The sequence below is a fragment of the Blennius ocellaris genome (assembly GCF_963422515.1).
Source record: "Blennius ocellaris genome assembly, chromosome: 4".
Classification (NCBI taxonomy): Eukaryota; Metazoa; Chordata; class Actinopteri; order Blenniiformes; family Blenniidae; genus Blennius; species Blennius ocellaris.
In genome coordinates, this window is record NC_137653.1 from 7,194,531 (window position 1) to 7,210,871 (window position 16,341).

The 16,341-nt window shown below is 38.2% G+C and overlaps 1 protein-coding gene across 2 annotated transcripts; it reads left to right on the plus strand.

Moving 5' to 3' along the window:
• Positions 1-558: 558 nt before the first annotated feature.
• On the plus strand, positions 559-15,926 carry LOC308129217 (immunoglobulin-like and fibronectin type III domain-containing protein 1). 2 transcript variants are annotated; one of them, XM_080495058.1, is made up of 23 exons: positions 559-682; positions 4,048-4,141; positions 5,150-5,272; positions 5,547-5,686; positions 6,456-6,555; positions 6,791-6,872; positions 6,950-7,142; positions 7,287-7,400; positions 7,732-7,900; positions 7,994-8,266; positions 8,376-8,612; positions 8,728-8,784; positions 10,450-10,565; positions 10,795-10,936; positions 11,015-11,308; positions 11,436-11,738; positions 12,077-12,256; positions 12,349-12,477; positions 12,582-12,661; positions 12,835-13,027; positions 13,618-13,914; positions 15,253-15,579; positions 15,670-15,926. In XM_080495058.1, the coding sequence occupies exons 2-23, from the start codon at positions 4,096-4,098 to the stop codon at positions 15,672-15,674; spliced, it is 3,600 nt and encodes a 1,199-aa protein (XP_080351184.1). In that variant the 5' UTR covers positions 559-682; positions 4,048-4,095; the 3' UTR covers positions 15,675-15,926. The 2 variants fall into 2 exon arrangements, with proteins under 2 accessions (XP_080351184.1, XP_080351185.1); XM_080495059.1 differs by having other exon boundaries at positions 560-682; positions 4,051-4,141.
• Positions 15,927-16,341: the final 415 nt, after the last annotated feature.

Sequence of the window (16,341 nt, forward strand, 5' to 3'; positions counted from 1 at the left end):
TTGTAAAGAATGGTTGTACCCTCCACTTAATTACTCATCCATAAGTGAATTAGCATCCTTATGTAAAGCTGCCACTGCTAATCTATCTGAAAGTAGATTAAATTTTTTTAATCACTAAAAATGCAAATAAAAAAACCCCCAAGATTATCCATACAAAAATAATGTGATAGCGGCTATCATTTAGCCTGAAGAGAAACCCATCTCATCCAGAATCATGTCCTAAAAAGTCAGATAACTGCACATACCAATAGAGAAGTGCATACTAAAACAACATAATATCACACACTATCACAACTATTAAAGCAGGACGTCTATTGTGCATTTACATATTGGTGATTGACTCAATTCATTTCTCAGACATCCAACACATCTCAGTCCTAGTCCTCAACTTAAACCATACAACAAGTCAAACAAGGCAAAGTTACGGTCATCCCAGCCTGAGGCGGAGGTGTGTGTCAGCCCCCCGCCCCAAAACCCCCACCCTTTTCTCGAGGTTGTGATTTATGCTAAAAACAAAAAAGCAATCCCCTTTCTTGGCAACCGCCACGTGTGACAACATGGGAGCTTCCCGCAGAGTCACTGGCATTCCTCTGGGGATTTAACAGCCTGAAGAGCAGGGAGGCAACACACACAAACGTCAGACTGAGAAGCAGCGCCGCTGAAGAGGATCACCAGTACTGAGGTGAGTACATCCTTCACTTCACATGCAGCAGCAGTGCAACACAGAGGTGTTAAGTATTGAGAGATGTTTAACACTCAACCCTGGACCAGATTCACACTGAACATGCAGTCCAAACATAACACTGGGTTGATGTGGTAAACTGTGGCAAGCGGTTGCCCATAAACACAACTAAACTGCTAAAAGTGCTCGGCAAAGTCGTTTTGTTGTCTGCCACCATTAGTGTGCAGCACAATGATTTCCTGATTACACTCATGTTTACTCGAATGCACATTTCTTTTTAATTTGAAATTGGTAGGCTGAAGTTTTGCACCAATTCAATTAGGGGCTTAAGAGGCAACGACTTGAGTCCTTTTCCAAAGCTTAGAAATGCTAATGTATGTAAATGCAGCCTTTGAGCTGCAATAGTGACTTCTAGTGATGCATATCTATGAAGCTGGAAGGCGATTTAAATTGCCTTTTGCCTGAATGGCATCCCACAAACTAGCTTTTCATTCTTCTAACAGTTCAATTCAGCTTGTTTGCATTCATTCTAGTTTATACAAGTGCACTTTTAAGAAGGTAGATGAAAAAAAATTAATACTTTTACCAAAGTCTTTAAGATATCAAACCACCGGGTGACAAGTTAATTTGTGACAAATTCTTTTTCAAGAGAAGCTTCAAACTTAACTATAACTAATAACTATTTAAAAGTCTCCTGAAAATGATTATAAAATTATAAAATCTTGCCATAACTAACACCACGTACCTCCAAATTAAGCAATACTCAAATACACATGCTAGGGTCTATGTCACCTCCGGAGATAGTCACATGTTTTCTGAACATGCCCTTAGAAGTGTCTTGCTTTTAATCATGTTTATGGCGTGCTTGGTCCCGTGCTGTATTTCAGCGCTGGTCATAGAAGAAGCAGCTGGTGGCATAAACAGCAACATTCAACATGTGGCACAGGCTACGTGAAACCCATAAAAACGCCTTCCTACAGCCTTCCTGCTGTCGGAAAGCTGTGGCGTTTGGACCATGTCAGAAGCTAAGTAAACAGAACAAATTTTAAAAAGTCTTTAAAAAGTTCATGAGTGTGCCTAGCGATTCTAGGACGCGAGTAAAAATGAATTTCTTGTAAGAGCATGTGTCAACAGAAAGCAGTTGAAACGCTATGTGAAAGGCTCGTCATGAGTGACCCAAGTATAGCTATAATGTATTTAAGGTCTCACTTTTACTGTTATAGTGTACAGTGCACTTTAAAATACAAAAAAAAAAAAAAAAAAACATCCCACAACAATTTAATGCAATTACGATGAAAAGGTCAATCTGTAGTGCTTATACTTTGTACATCGTGAAAGTTTGGTGGTATTCTGGCTTACGATGTCAGCAGTGATTTATTAGCATATTAAGATGTTCGAGGTGGGATGTTCACAGGTTTACGAGACATGTGACCTATCATATGACAATCGGATTTTCTTCCAGCAGCCGTGAAGCACTGAAACCCGAGAATATCACGCGCCGGTTTAGGGTGGGGCCAAGTTTGTGCAAATACTGTACGTGAGCTGTCAAATGCATCTGAAATATAACTTACATGTGCAATTTATCAGCAGTAGAGAAGACATTTTGAGAGGTCAATCATGCAGTGAGGCCATCTCTGATGTGTTTGTTTGTTGATGTTTTTTTCGCTTCAACTCGAGATAAGGAGCTTTACAGCCCAATGTAACTGCTGGCAGTCTACCCGGTCAGATTCATCGCGTTACCTCTGTTGTGCTGCTGAAATCAGTTTTTAACAGTTGAACATAAAGACCTACATGAGCCATGGTGTCACTCAGCTGTCAGTTTAGCCGGCTGGTTTGGAATGACAAGAGAAATGATCTCACCAGAGTGTTAAAGGTTTAAGTTGGTCAAGTGGCAAGTCGGTTAAGGAACCCAATCTTAAAATTATCATCATTATCATGTAAAATGCTGTTGTTTTCCATTTCCCAAAGAAATGCAAAAACCAACTGGTATCAAAACAGAAATGATCAGAGGTTTTTGCAGCAAAACTAAATTGTTTTCAGATATTAATAAGTACTTTCATCCATTGAACACATTTTGTTTTAAACTGATTGAAATGTGAATGCACTGTGCAATGAAGTAAGACAGATTTAAAGTAATTTACTCAGCTTTAATCTAGTTTTGAGGGTTTTCTTACTGTAACTGTCCAGATCAATCAGATCAAACCTTAAAATAACTTCCGAGATTTATTTATTTCAAAAACACAGTCCTTATGGATGAAGGTAAAAGTTATTCACAACTATCTCACTTTTAGGAGTTGACCTGTTGCACATGGCGGGAAGGTTTCTACACAAGTAACTATTCCGTGTTAACAGCAAACCCTTCACAGAAAGAAGAGATCAAATTGCTGTCAAAGGTGCCTTGAGAGGATATTTCTGTCTCTGTTTACATCCCAAGGGTTAACAATGTGTTTCTAAGCTTCAAAGAAGTCGATACCTGATAACCAGTGCCAGAGTTTTAGATAAAAGCCCCCCCCCCCAAAAAAAAATAAACATTTATATACATTTCTTGACTTTCTTACTTTTTAGCCGAGAGCTTTACAAGATTCAGAGCACAAGAAATGAATCCACACAATCATGTTTATTGATCATTATTAAATACAGATACTTGTTAATGTGCAAATCCCTTTAAGCCTCGGTAGCACAGAATCCATTACAACTAATGTTTCGGCTATTTGAGAGAGGCGACATTTGTCATTACAAGTTTAGCAACCGTGTGGGTAATGAAAGATTGCCACACATGAGGAGAGATCCCTGCTGTGAATGGAACTGACAGATCATAAAAAATTTTAATTTGATAAGCATATGCTCATTTGAACCGCATGCCAGCACGCTGCAGCTTAAGTGGCAAGCACAACTCCTGAGCCTGGTGAGAAATTACATCATAATGTTCATATGAAATCCTACACTGTTTACAATGCTTGTTCAAGCTGATAATTAAAAAAAAAAAAAAAAACAGAAGTGCCAGTGTAAACTCTGCTATTAAACAAGTGTATCAAGTAACATTTGACAGGGAAAAGAGTATTTTGATAATGAGAATATTTGATTTAGGATATTGCATTCAACTCAAGTGAAAATACCAAAATACCTACAAATATTAAAAGAATTGAAAATGAAGAAAAAACTGAATAAATGCAACTTCTTGAACTTTTTAAACTCTCTGATCTCAAGTGAATTTCTAAACAAACTTTCTTCAGCGATACTGTAGACTAATTTCAGAGAAACACTTGAAAGCACTTATCATTAATTATTAACTGTATCCTGGAAGAATAAATCTCTTGTGGTTGCTTCTGCTCCGACTGTGCTTAAATGTCCTCTCTTGTCTTTAGCAGTTGGTGGAGTCTTGTTGAAGCCATCGAGGAATCAAAGGATCCAAGATGTTTCGAAGATCAAAAGTGACAGAAGGGACCGGCACTGGGCAAGGTAAAGGAATAAAGTGTGATCCAATTTCCTTCGGAGGAACAAAAGCATCCAACCACGATTTGTTCTCAACGTCTCATCCTATAAACACAGAACATGTGACAATAACCAGAGGGATTGTGAACCAAACAGATTAGTAGATATTCTAATAATTTCCATGTGTCTTGATAACTCAGCGGCTTATTTGCTGCTATTGAGACAAAACTAATCACTGGCAGAATCCCATATTTATAATCATCTATGAATAGGGATCAGAACATGAAATAATACCATATTAATCTACTATATGCCAATATGAAGAAAGAAGTAAATGCTAATTTTAAGTGCTTGACTCATCTGGCACACCACCAATCAGTCCACCTGCGGATGCTAACATATATGCTTTATTTTCATTCCATTCAATTGTAAAATCTGGTCTGTAATCCAATTCCAATACCGTGCTGATATGTGCTGTATATGCTCTTTAACGTGTGCGTTATCAGGTCCCGAAGAAGAGATTTGCAATGGTAAAGAAGGTAGGCTTAGGGGACAACGGAAAAGCCGTCATCAGCTGTCTCTTTTCCTATCAATTTCTCACGAAGGCATGAAGAAGTGATATGCGATGGGTTTATTAATATACGGTATGGGCGCACATATATTTTGTGTGTGGATATGTAGGTGCATCACTACATATCTGTTCTCAAGATGAATTTCAGGCATGGATTCATATGGAAGAGGTTAAAAGGAAGTGGAATTGAAATGTAAATTTCACACACACACACACACACGCACATGCACACACGCACACGCACACACGCACACACGTCAGAGTGATGATGAACTGAGTAACATTTACATTCTAATACCTCAAGTATTAGAATGTGTTTTCAGCATGGTTCATGGGGTGATGATTTGACAATAAAAGAGCAGATTTTGAAGGTTGAATATTATCATGGCCCCATATTTCATTGTTTTTCTGGTTTAAGGTGTCAAAAGTATCGTCACTGACATTTCATTTTCCAATGCCAACAGTGGGGATCAAGAAAAAATCTAAGGTCCCCGGGGTGATGATTACACAGTTTATCGAGATGCTGCCGGAAGGGAAGAGCCACCCAGACTTCACCCGCAAGCCGATTGCTTTGACCATCCAAGAGGGTATGACTTACAGTGGAGGAATCGCTTTAAACATTTATATTGAAAATATTTCAAGGAAGAGTTCAGGTGATTCAGCATAATAAATCATATCCCTGCATTTTGCACAAGGTCAGGAAGGAGCACTGCCCTTCAACACCAAAATCTGTCAGATACAGTATAGAGCATACAATAGCTTCAAAGTGCAAGTTTCAATGTATACGATGCATGCATACTCATTGAATAACTGGAATTGTATATTTATAAGGCTAAACTATTTCTTTTTTTTTTTTTACAGGAAAGTTTGCTTTTTTTAAAGCCATCGTTACTGGAGATCCAAAGCCGGACGTAACATGGAGCAGAAATAATGGAGAAGTGTCGGATACCTCGAGATACCAGGCCAAATATGATCCCAACTCCAATGAGCACACATTTGAGGCAAGTGATAGGGACTATCAAATCACAGTGATGCTATACAGCAACATGCTGATGTAAAGGATGTGTAAAAATAGCAGACAGAAATAAGAAGATAAATAGAAAGAGGGGGGCTGAAGTAGGAGGTATTTGATTACATCAAGGTCAGTTAGTCTTTGGACATATCGGCTTACTGGTCAAATACTTTTACTGATGCTGAGAAGAGATCAGAATGTCCATTCTGTAAAGTCCACCCACTGAGTCAGCCATGGTGCATTAAAAAACGTTGCGCCAAATCAGTCGAGCAGAATTTGTAACTTTTACAGAGCATTTCAAATAAATTCAACATAATTGAAAAATATGCAAATTTCCCATAATGTTTAGTATTTAGAAATGTTTCCAAAGGAGTGATACTTGATTTTATTGAAGCTGCAGTTAAAGATAACTTTAAAGCGGGAAGTAGTTCTTTTAAAAAAAAAAATATATATATATGTGCAAGTTTAATTTAAATTCATATTTATAGTGAGTAATTTAAAAATAAATGAGTGGTAGTTAATTAAACTAAAATTAAATCACATACAAAATGACATACAAAATTGGTAGGATGTTCAAAACCTTGAAATGCAAAAAATGTATAAAATGGGGGTTGTGTAAATCTCAACAACAATAAGGTCCGCTTTTATATTACTATGCTTACTAAAACATCCACCTGAAATGAAGTAACTATTTGGAAAGTCGCAGGTGGTGTTGATAGACCGTGTCCATTATATTTAGCGTGTCTTATATCTTCCAGATGCCAAATGTGATGCCAGATCAAGCAGATACCTACAAATGCTTTGCAACAAATGAATTTGGACAAGCTATGGTCACAGTTGTTTTGAATGTTATTGAAGGTAAGGACCGCTAATGACAAATGCATGTATGTAATGAATTTGTTAAATCTGTCTGTTACCGAGTGTAAGTGATATGAATTTTGCCAAATGTTTTTCTTGTTAATTAAACTTGGATCTAAATTTGACATTTAGGACCTCAGTAACAGTACATTGTAGTTATTATTAATCACCAAAGAGGTCCCAGCTTCATTTCATATGTTATTTTAATGATGTGAATATCCTCTTACACTTCCAGTTGGTTACAAAAAAAATAAAGCTCAGCAACCAGCAGCTGAAACCATCGATGGGAATTTTAAGAAGGTTCTAAAAAGGAGAAGGTACTGCAATGATGGTCATGAGTCATCTTTCCATCAGTGACACCGTATAACCGGCTGCACTGTCTTTCAACTTATAGCAAGGTTCGTCCAAAAGCTGAAGAACCTGAGAGAAAAGAAGGGGAAGTAGACGAAAAGTTTTGGGAGCTTTTAATAAGCGCTGACAAAAAGGACTACGAGAAAATCTGTGCAGAGTATGGTATAACGGACTTCCGTTGGATGTTAAAGAAGCTGAATGAAATGAAGAAAGTGAGAGAGGAGGAACAAGCAGAGGTCTGTGCACATGATCGCTTTTTCCCCCCTTTATGATGCTTGATGTTGACAATGACCATTTACATCGAATGAGTTAAATGCCACGCAATGTCAAATGAATGCAATATTGATTCCTCTCTATCTTTCATTCTTTCTTTATGCCAGTTTGTCAAAAATATGTCCAACCTGAAACATATCCAGGTCAATGCAGATGATACTGCATCCTTTGAGATTGATATGGACCTCCTTGACCAGAGCCACTCTATATTTTTGTACAAGGTTTGTATGAAAAATTAAATACAAAATCTGAATAATTGGTCATCGTACGGAAACCATGCGATGCAAGAGCCAATTTAAATTCAATCCAGGCAGTACTTGCAAACACATATCAAGATATTTCCACCTTAAATTATACAGACAGATGGGATGGACCCTGTGCTCACTGGCTGGTAAACGAATACCTCTGAGGCAACTTATCTTTTTGGTATAATCTGCAGCGCATCCCTTATATATACAGCTAAGGCTTTGACTTTAAAAATATTGAGATTTTCCTGTAATCGTACAATTTTAATTGTCCCAAAGGAAATCATATTGAACATTTCATCAACAGGACGGTGAAATGATTCCCTACACAAAAGAGCTGGGGGATAAGATGAAACACAGCCTTAAACAAGTTGGACGAAAGTATATTTTCAGTGTGAGAGACCTCATGCCAGATGATGCTGGACTGTACCAGTTGGACGTAGAAGATGTCAATATGTTTTCCACCGAGTTTAAAAGTCAGTAATTTGATATTTGCACATTAAACATGAACCATATGAACAGATGTTTGTTTTTTTTTTAAACACATACTAAGTTATCCTTTTTTGCAGTTCCTATGGTGGACTTCTTGGTGAAAATTCAGGAAGTGAAGGCAAAAGAGAGAGAGGACGCCGTATTCGAATGTGTCCTGTCAAACCCCTTTTCCAAGATATTGTGGTTTGGCAAGAATTTGCCACTTGAACAAGGAGAAAAATTTGACATTGAGGTTTCAGAAGACAAGCTGATCCACAGGCTGGTTGTCAAAGACTGTATGATTGTAGACAAGGGAATTTATTCTGCCTGTGCAGGGATCAAGTCTTGCAATGCATGGCTTGTTGTTGAAGGTAAGAAATAAAAAATAAAAAAATGAACATGGCAAAATATTTCTATTATATTTCCATGATCATATTTACTATTAAATGTATTTATGAGTCACTGCTTTTCCTGATTCAGCTGATAAAGATGCACAAAAGGGCAAAAAAGCTGCACGAAAGACAACAAGAGCGGGAGGGGCTGGAGTCGACTTGACAAAAATCGCCCAGGAGCAACAAACCAAATTAGAGAAGATCAGAGAGGAGAAGAAAGAGCTAATTAAAGCAGCAAAAGAAGCAGCACCGCCACCTGCATCCCCACCACTGCCGGCATCCACATCACCTGCTGCACCAAAGCCTGAAGAACCCCCCACACCGAGTAAGACCTCCTGAATCACATGTGAATTCATACTCTCTGAAATTGAACAGAGTTCAAAGCAGGACCATCAGTGACACTAAAGACTTCTAATTATTACTTCTTTTTTTTTACCCAGAACTAGAGAGTGAACCAGCATCAGCGGTTCCAGATCCACCAGTGGCGGAAAGCACAGGTAAGATACCATGAGAAGCCTGTTTATCCAAATCAAACCAAAGCTTTTGGTTTCATTAAAAGCCTTCACATATACGCTTTTATCAATGCTTTTTATGATAATGTGTTGTGCAGTCAGCTCACCATGTGACTGAAAATCTCCTTTTACCAGTAGATATTCTAATACAAACTTTCATCAGCTGGTTCATTCGCTGCTGTGCAGTGATGGGCTCGAGTCTGAAATGCTGTCACCTACCTCCAGATCAATTAGAAAGTTGCACTGAATTGTACCCTAAACGTAATTACAGTCACAATAACAATAGTTGGCAAATGCCATTAGTCACTTTGACTGTTGGCATTTATATACTAGTCAAATCTTGGCAAACCTAAACTCAGTTTAACATTTAGCTGCTGTCGTAGTTCATTCTGAAGCGTGAACTCATACAAGCTATAAATTGTGTTAATTTCTTAAACAGGTCAATGGAATCATAACTGACCACTCACTAAAAATAAAGAAATAAAAATGGCTTCATTACTTTTATAATCAGTGCAATATCAATTTATCACTTCAAATTAACTTTTAAATGCTAGACCTTTCTGCCTTCAAGTTGAAATATGTTTATTGATTTTTTTTCTATTAAAACTTAAAAAGGGAAACATGGGACACTAAGGTATGCTTTGGGAAAAAAATATGTAAACAGTCCTGCTAAAAACTGCTAAAACATACCAAGAGACAAATGACCTTGATCCACATCCATCATCAAAACAAGAGCCACAAGTCAATATTTTCATCGAAAACACAGAATATTAAATAACAAAAATCTAAACTGTTTCCGTACTATCTTTATTCACATCCAGACAAAACACCACCAGCAAAAAAGGACAAAACACCACCAGAAAAGGAAAGTGGTAAGAAAAAGAAGGAAAATAATAAAGCATATAATGCTAAGGGCGTATTTTACTGAAGAAAGGTTGAATTATACGCTGTGGTTATTGCCATTAGACCCCCTGCCAGAGGAAGTCAAGGAGGTTGAAACGCTTGATCAGCCACTTCCTGAACCTCAAGCTGGTAAATCAGAAACTAAACGATGAAAACCACTGCAGTAACATGTAATACACACTAATGTTGCAGTGCTTTGGGTAATATATGTTAATTCAGAAATTAACACAATAACTTAATTTATTCCGGAGTGTATTTTGGGTATGTATCTGTATGAATCTGTTGTGTTCTTTGTAACTTCTTAAAAACAATAAATTTATCAAGTTTGTCTTCATGTCAAAAAGGAATACCAATTTACAACAACAACAACAATAACAACAAGTAAAACAGTTCTTCATAACCAGCACGGGGAATTCATATGCCGAGTACAAAAGTGTACAACTATTTCTTAAAAGTATTGCGTGAGCCCACTGGGTTTTTGTTGACAATGTCTGCCAAGTTTCAAAGATACTGCAACCTCAGCACATAAATATTTTATAAGAGGTTTTTGTTATTACAACAATTAATAGTAATGGGATGTTACTGAAATAAAAAGTGTGGTTTTAAATATTTGACTCGTGACACACTAATGCATAACAGTAAGCATGTAGTCATGTATGCATATGTTTATTGTTTAGTGTAAAAGAGAATGTAGCCTCAAATCAACATTCCAACTGGATTTTAACTCTAAGTTTTCATGTTTTCAAGACCCGACTATAACCTGTGGACTGTCTGATATTTACGCTCTTCGTGGAAGTCCGGCTGAGTTAGCAGTGAAAATGAATGTGGACTGTGAAGGCAAATGGTTCAAAGATGGAGAGGAGGTACAGAAAATATTTGCCAACTACAATCACACTGAATGACAATATTACAAAGAATTTGAGAGTTACTCGTGCCCAATGGATGTTGGGGAAAACAACTTCCTGTTTCTACAGTGTTGACATTATTATCTAAGTGTATAGCCTGGCAATGTTGTGAAGTTTATTTTCTTTCTTTCAACTTTAGCTTTAAACAGCTCTAATCCCATGTGTTGTTTTTTTTAACATTGAACAGATCAATTCGGGTGCTGGGATATCCATAACCAAAGATGGAACTACTCACAAGCTATCGATTCAAAGCTGCCATGATGACCACTCCGGAGTTTATAAATTTACATCAGGGGAACTTAGTACACAAGGGAAGGTCACAGTTGGAGGTAAACTTTACTTCCTGTTCTCTGAAAAAGTGCTTTGTTTACATAAGAGTTACATAATTTCAGTATTGTGTTTCACAGACGTACCAGAGTTTGACCCGGATGACCTTCACAAGTTCTCCAAACCAGTGGTCGTGAGAGTTGGTCAGAACGCGGCTTTCAAGATGCCCTTCCCTCCTCAGGAGTCTTTGGTGGTCAGCTGGTTTAAGAACGGCACAGAGATCAAAGATGGAGGAGGAGTCAAGATTGTTCGGGAGCCCAACCACAGCCGGCTGCTGCTCAGAGACTGCCTGAGGACAGATGCAGGGGAAATAAAGATCCAACTCAAAAACCCATTTGGGGCTGTCGAAGCCACATCGCAGCTTATTGTGCTTGGTATGGAAACACAGGGAACACTAATGAGAACAGTGAGAAATACTGATCCAAAGTGATGAAACCTCAGGGGTCTGTGCAACATACTCTACTGTACAACACTACATTTAAACTTTTTCACCTGTAACAGATCGACCCGGACCACCGGAGGGTCCAGTGGAGGTTGTTGAAACCACCTCATCTGTGATTGAGATTAAGTGGAACCCTCCTAAAGACGACGGTGGCTCTGCTGTCACCAACTACATTATAGAGCGACAGCAGGCCGGACAGTGCCTGTGGACAAAGCTTGGAGACGTCTCGGCTGACAAAACCTCTTTCAGAGACAGGAATGTGACTCATGGAAAGAAATACAGCTACCGCGTCTATGCCGAAAACCCTGAGGGCATCAGCGACGCCCTGGAGACTGCTGATAGCATTATGGCTGGGATAATGAGTGAGTGTAAAAAAAAACACAAAAAGGAAGTTTCATTTCACATTCCAAAGCAAGTCCCATATAAATCTTCCCAAGGTTATCACAAATGAGAATGCCTTTGGATAGATTTTGTGATTGATTCAAACTGTTTATCACAGCTGTTATTTAGCCACCATATGACATTCGCCTATCATCATTTCTGTAACAGATTTCTGTTGCTTTAGCTCCAAGAGAAGTTGTTTGCAGTTGCCCATAGTGATAACATGTGGATGGGCATAATTTATTCATAATCTTTAATGACTCCTTAATTATTAATGGTGAACTCCACTTATTAATTAAGGCTACTTGTCATTCCCTAGTTCTCGCTGGTCCACCTGGTGCCCCCACAGTGGTAAGCGCTTCAAAGACCTGCATCAATTTGACCTGGACCCCTCCGGAGGACGACAGAGGAGTACCAATCCTTGGCTATCAGTTGGAAAAGCGAAAGAAGGACACAAATCAGTGGATGGCCTTAAATGGTCTTAATGAACCAATTGAAGGTTTGTCCAAATAAATGCATGTATTTATGTTTCTACTGAAGGAGACTTTGAGATTCGCTCCATTTTTACCCTGACGTTGATCCACTTTTCAGATGTGAAATACGCAGTGAGAGACGTCACTGAGGGATCCGAGTACGAGTTCAGGGTTTCAGCAATCAATGAGTCGGGAGCTGGAGATCTGAGCCCTCCATCCGCAATGGTGTGTGCAAAGAATCCCAACAGTAAGTGATGACTTCCTTGACTGTGAATATTAATAGTTTAACTTTGTTATCCACAGCAGTGTTTCTTCCTGGCTGAATTGGATGCATGTGTGTTTTCTGCCTAGTGAGACCTTGTTTTAAGGACCCCGAGGACTTCATTGTTGTCAGAGCGGGAAACTCTGCCCGTGTTAAAATTTGCTATGAGGTACGAATGAACTTGAAATCAGCTTTGTATGCAAATACACTTTTCTTTTTTTTTTTTTTCTTTTTTTTTTAAACCCTAAACACATTCTCCACTTTGTAGTTTAGTCTTTCATTCTCATCTTGTTAAGGTCAGAAATAAAAGGTTGGATAGGATTTCATGTATTTTTTTTGCAGGCTGAACCTCCTCCCACCATCACCTGGCTGAAGGACGATGAACCAATCTCCCCATGGATTAGCGTCATCAATACTGAGGGAATGTCTCAGCTTGTTATTCCCTCATCAAAGCGCTCAGACTCAGCCATCTATACCATCAAGGCTAAAAACTCTGTTGGTGAGGCTTCCTTCGACATTGAGGTTAGAGTCACAGGTAAGGACAAGTAGCAGAGTTTTACATTATGAACAGTGCGAAAACAAATATTGTTATGGGAACAACTTTTTATTTGCACTGAAACTACCAAAAGCATAGATTTTTGGAAATGATTATGTGGGTTAGCTTCATCATCATCACATCTTTAAATGACTACAGCTATGCTATGATAAATGGAAACGATGCTTCACATTCATTATTCACTCACACAAACGTGCATTCATACACACACCATGAATAGTGCTCGCACACCATTTTGGCAACCTGGTTTTCAGTATTTTTGCTCCGAACGCTTGAGGACATGGGTATGCAGATAAGTGCATGAAACTGCCATCTTGACCACTGGAAGATGTTCTACCACCATACCAAGACTAATGAATTAACCCATTAATAAAACAGCAGCCATACTCAGAATGCAATAAAAAAATTTATGGCACAAATATATCAGGATATTGGCCACCCAATGTCAAACATAATATAAGGCTGTCTTTATGATGTGTATAAGGTTATGACTGAAATACTCATACAATACTGAGAAAATCCATTTTTTTTTTTTTTTAAATAATCTAAATTCACCATATTTCTGCTAGATGAACCCAAGACTCCAGGGCCAGTGACGTTAGAGCAAACAGTCCAAGGAAAAGTGGTGGTATCGTGGAGTCACTCTCCAGACCAGGAGCTTGATGACCGTGTGTACTATGTGGTTTCTCAATATGACTCTAACAACAGAGTCTGGAAGACCGTGGCAGATCGACTTTTCACTACCACATACACAGCAAACAACATCAATTCTGGGACAGAGTACCATTTTAAAGTCTACGCCAAAAACGATGTGGGTCTTTCAGAGCCAGCTCGGTCACCGACATGGGGGTTCAACTGCAACAAAGGTGAGTTAGTTGTGTTTGCCCATCAACACTTTATACTGCTAACAAATTAGTCTGTGTACACTGTATGTTTTTTTGCCAAACAAGGTTTTTTTTTTACTTTGTATCAAACCCACATTCTGTAAAGAGTTTCATATTTAAATATGATATCCAACATAAGCACTAATAATATTCTGAACGATTCAGCATTACACCAAACCTTGTTATTTCAAACAATTATATTGTATATACTATATTCACACCTTGCCCTACATTTTTACAGAGTAAAAAGTATCGCGAAAAACCTTTTTTCTTCAGGAGACTGGGAAACCGATGCATGTTTAAGTTATGTTATATTTAAATATTTAGCAGGATCTTAATTTAGTGACTATTTGGTCAATACCATTTTTACAATAATAACTGCATCAATGCAGGAATGCAGAGAGAGAGGATCAGTAGAACTGCTGAGGTATAATAGAAAGCCAGGTTGCATTGATTGGCCTTGAGATCATCTTTATTGTTGGCTTGACAACTTCCATATTCCTGTTAATAACAGGCTCTGGATTCTCCACAGTGCTCAGGTCAAGCGAGTTGGCGAGCCAATCAAACTGTAATAATATGGTCAGCAAGCAATTTCTAAGTAAACCCAGGCAAGTGATGCTGAAAAAGAAAAAAAGCAATACCTTCAAAAAAAACCTTTAGCAAACAGAAGAATGAAGTGCTTGAAAATCATCTTGCAGATGGCTGTGTTCTCTCTCTACTTGATAAAAACAGATTGTAGCAGCTTGGATTCTGAAGCACCACACTCTTCCTCCCACACTCCGGAACTTTGATTTTCAACAGAAATGAAACATCGACTTTTATCTAAAAAGATGGCTTTTGACTTTTAAGTGGTCAAAAGGTGCTTCTTACGTTGCCTCTGGATCATGAGTGGCTTGTTGCCACCGGTGCAACACTTGTAGTCCATTTCCTGGACACATCCATTGTGTGTATTGACTCTTGCCTTAAGTCCCGTCTTTGTGAAGCTCCTCCATCTCAAATGGACTTTGCTTTACAATCTCTCCAAGGCTGCAGCCATTGGCATTGTGTGAGCGTCGTCAGTATGATTGGAGAAGGTCATAATAAATGTGACAAAGTGTAGATAGTTTTCGACATGATATATTTGGATATTTTCAACTAAATATTCGAAAGGCACACGGAATAAAAAAAAAATTTGGTTCTCTAACATTCTGCTTTCTTTTAGGTCCCATTCTCAATATCTTTCATCCCACGTTTCTTAATTAAAGTCTGAATCTTTGTCATTTTAACCATGTTTCTTTAAAAGCTAACCGAGTGTGTTTCCTTTTCTATATCTACTATAAGTTCCACTCAGTTCAAATGGGTTGAACTCAAAGGTGGTCTGTTTCGAGAGACCTCCATCTATTTTAGTCCCCTTGAAAGTCCACACCCCACCAAAAGGTTATCAAGTCTACATGACGTGTGCCGTCCGAGGATGCCCAACGCCCAACGTATCGTGGTACCTAAATGACGTTTCCATCGACTCAGACAAGAACTACTACGTCACCAACGCACACGGAGTGTGTTCCATGTATATTATGAGAGTGCGCCCAATAGACAGCGGTGAATACAAAGTTGTTGCTGTTAACGCTTTGGGCAAGGCCGAATGTTCAACGAAAGTTATTGTTAAAGGTAAGCGTTGAGGCAGGAGTTGGTGTTTATTATTTTATGTTCCTGCACATATATTGTTTGTATAAATTCTTTACTTTTTTTCTTCCACAGAATAAAAAAAAAAAAGCAAGAGCTGCTCATGAAGCATTTCATCTTTGGAAGTGGAATGCTTCACACACGCACAAGTTGACAATGCTTGTAATAAGATCAGAAAAGATCAAAATACTAACTTTATTTTGTGTATTTAAATGAAATCTAATTTAACAATTTAGAACTGTAACTGGAAATATTTATTAGTCAATAAGTTAAGTGGAAAACTATATTGCAAAGATGTTTGTAAAAAGCATGCGCTCCAACAGCAACTTCAATAAAAGCATAATATCGAGAACGATGGCTTTGTCTTTTTTTGTCCTTTTGTCCTGTTTTTTTTACTTCAATCGATGAATATGATTTTTACTGACATAAGTTAATTTGCTGACAGTAACTACAGAAACAGATGTATGAAATAGCACAAGTTCTACAATATCTGAGACCACAAAATTAGGGCTTATACACCAACAGCATGTATTTATTACATTTCCATAATTATCTACCTAATCTCTACACTAAATGCTCCATAAGAATATCTTTGGGTACAAAACTTGACAGTACACCTTTAGTCTGTCCAACCGGTTGCACGTAAAGTTCCAAGTCAAACATGCATTTAAACATAATATGTATATTAAAGATTATCCGGTGCCCGACAGGGCAAATATTAAGTGTCCATCATCCATCATGAAACAG

Bases quoted from the DNA above. Each gene is read 5' to 3' on its own strand.
- LOC308129217 (XM_080495058.1), top strand. From the start codon at position 4,096: ATGTTTCGAAGATCAAAAGTGACAGAAGGGACCGGCACTGGGCAAG. The intron at 7,401-7,731 runs GTTTGTATGAAA...TTTCATCAACAG, and splicing joins ACTCTATATTTTTGTACAAG to GACGGTGAAATGATTCCCTA. The intron at 13,028-13,617 runs GTAAGGACAAGT...TATTTCTGCTAG, and splicing joins CATTGAGGTTAGAGTCACAG to ATGAACCCAAGACTCCAGGG.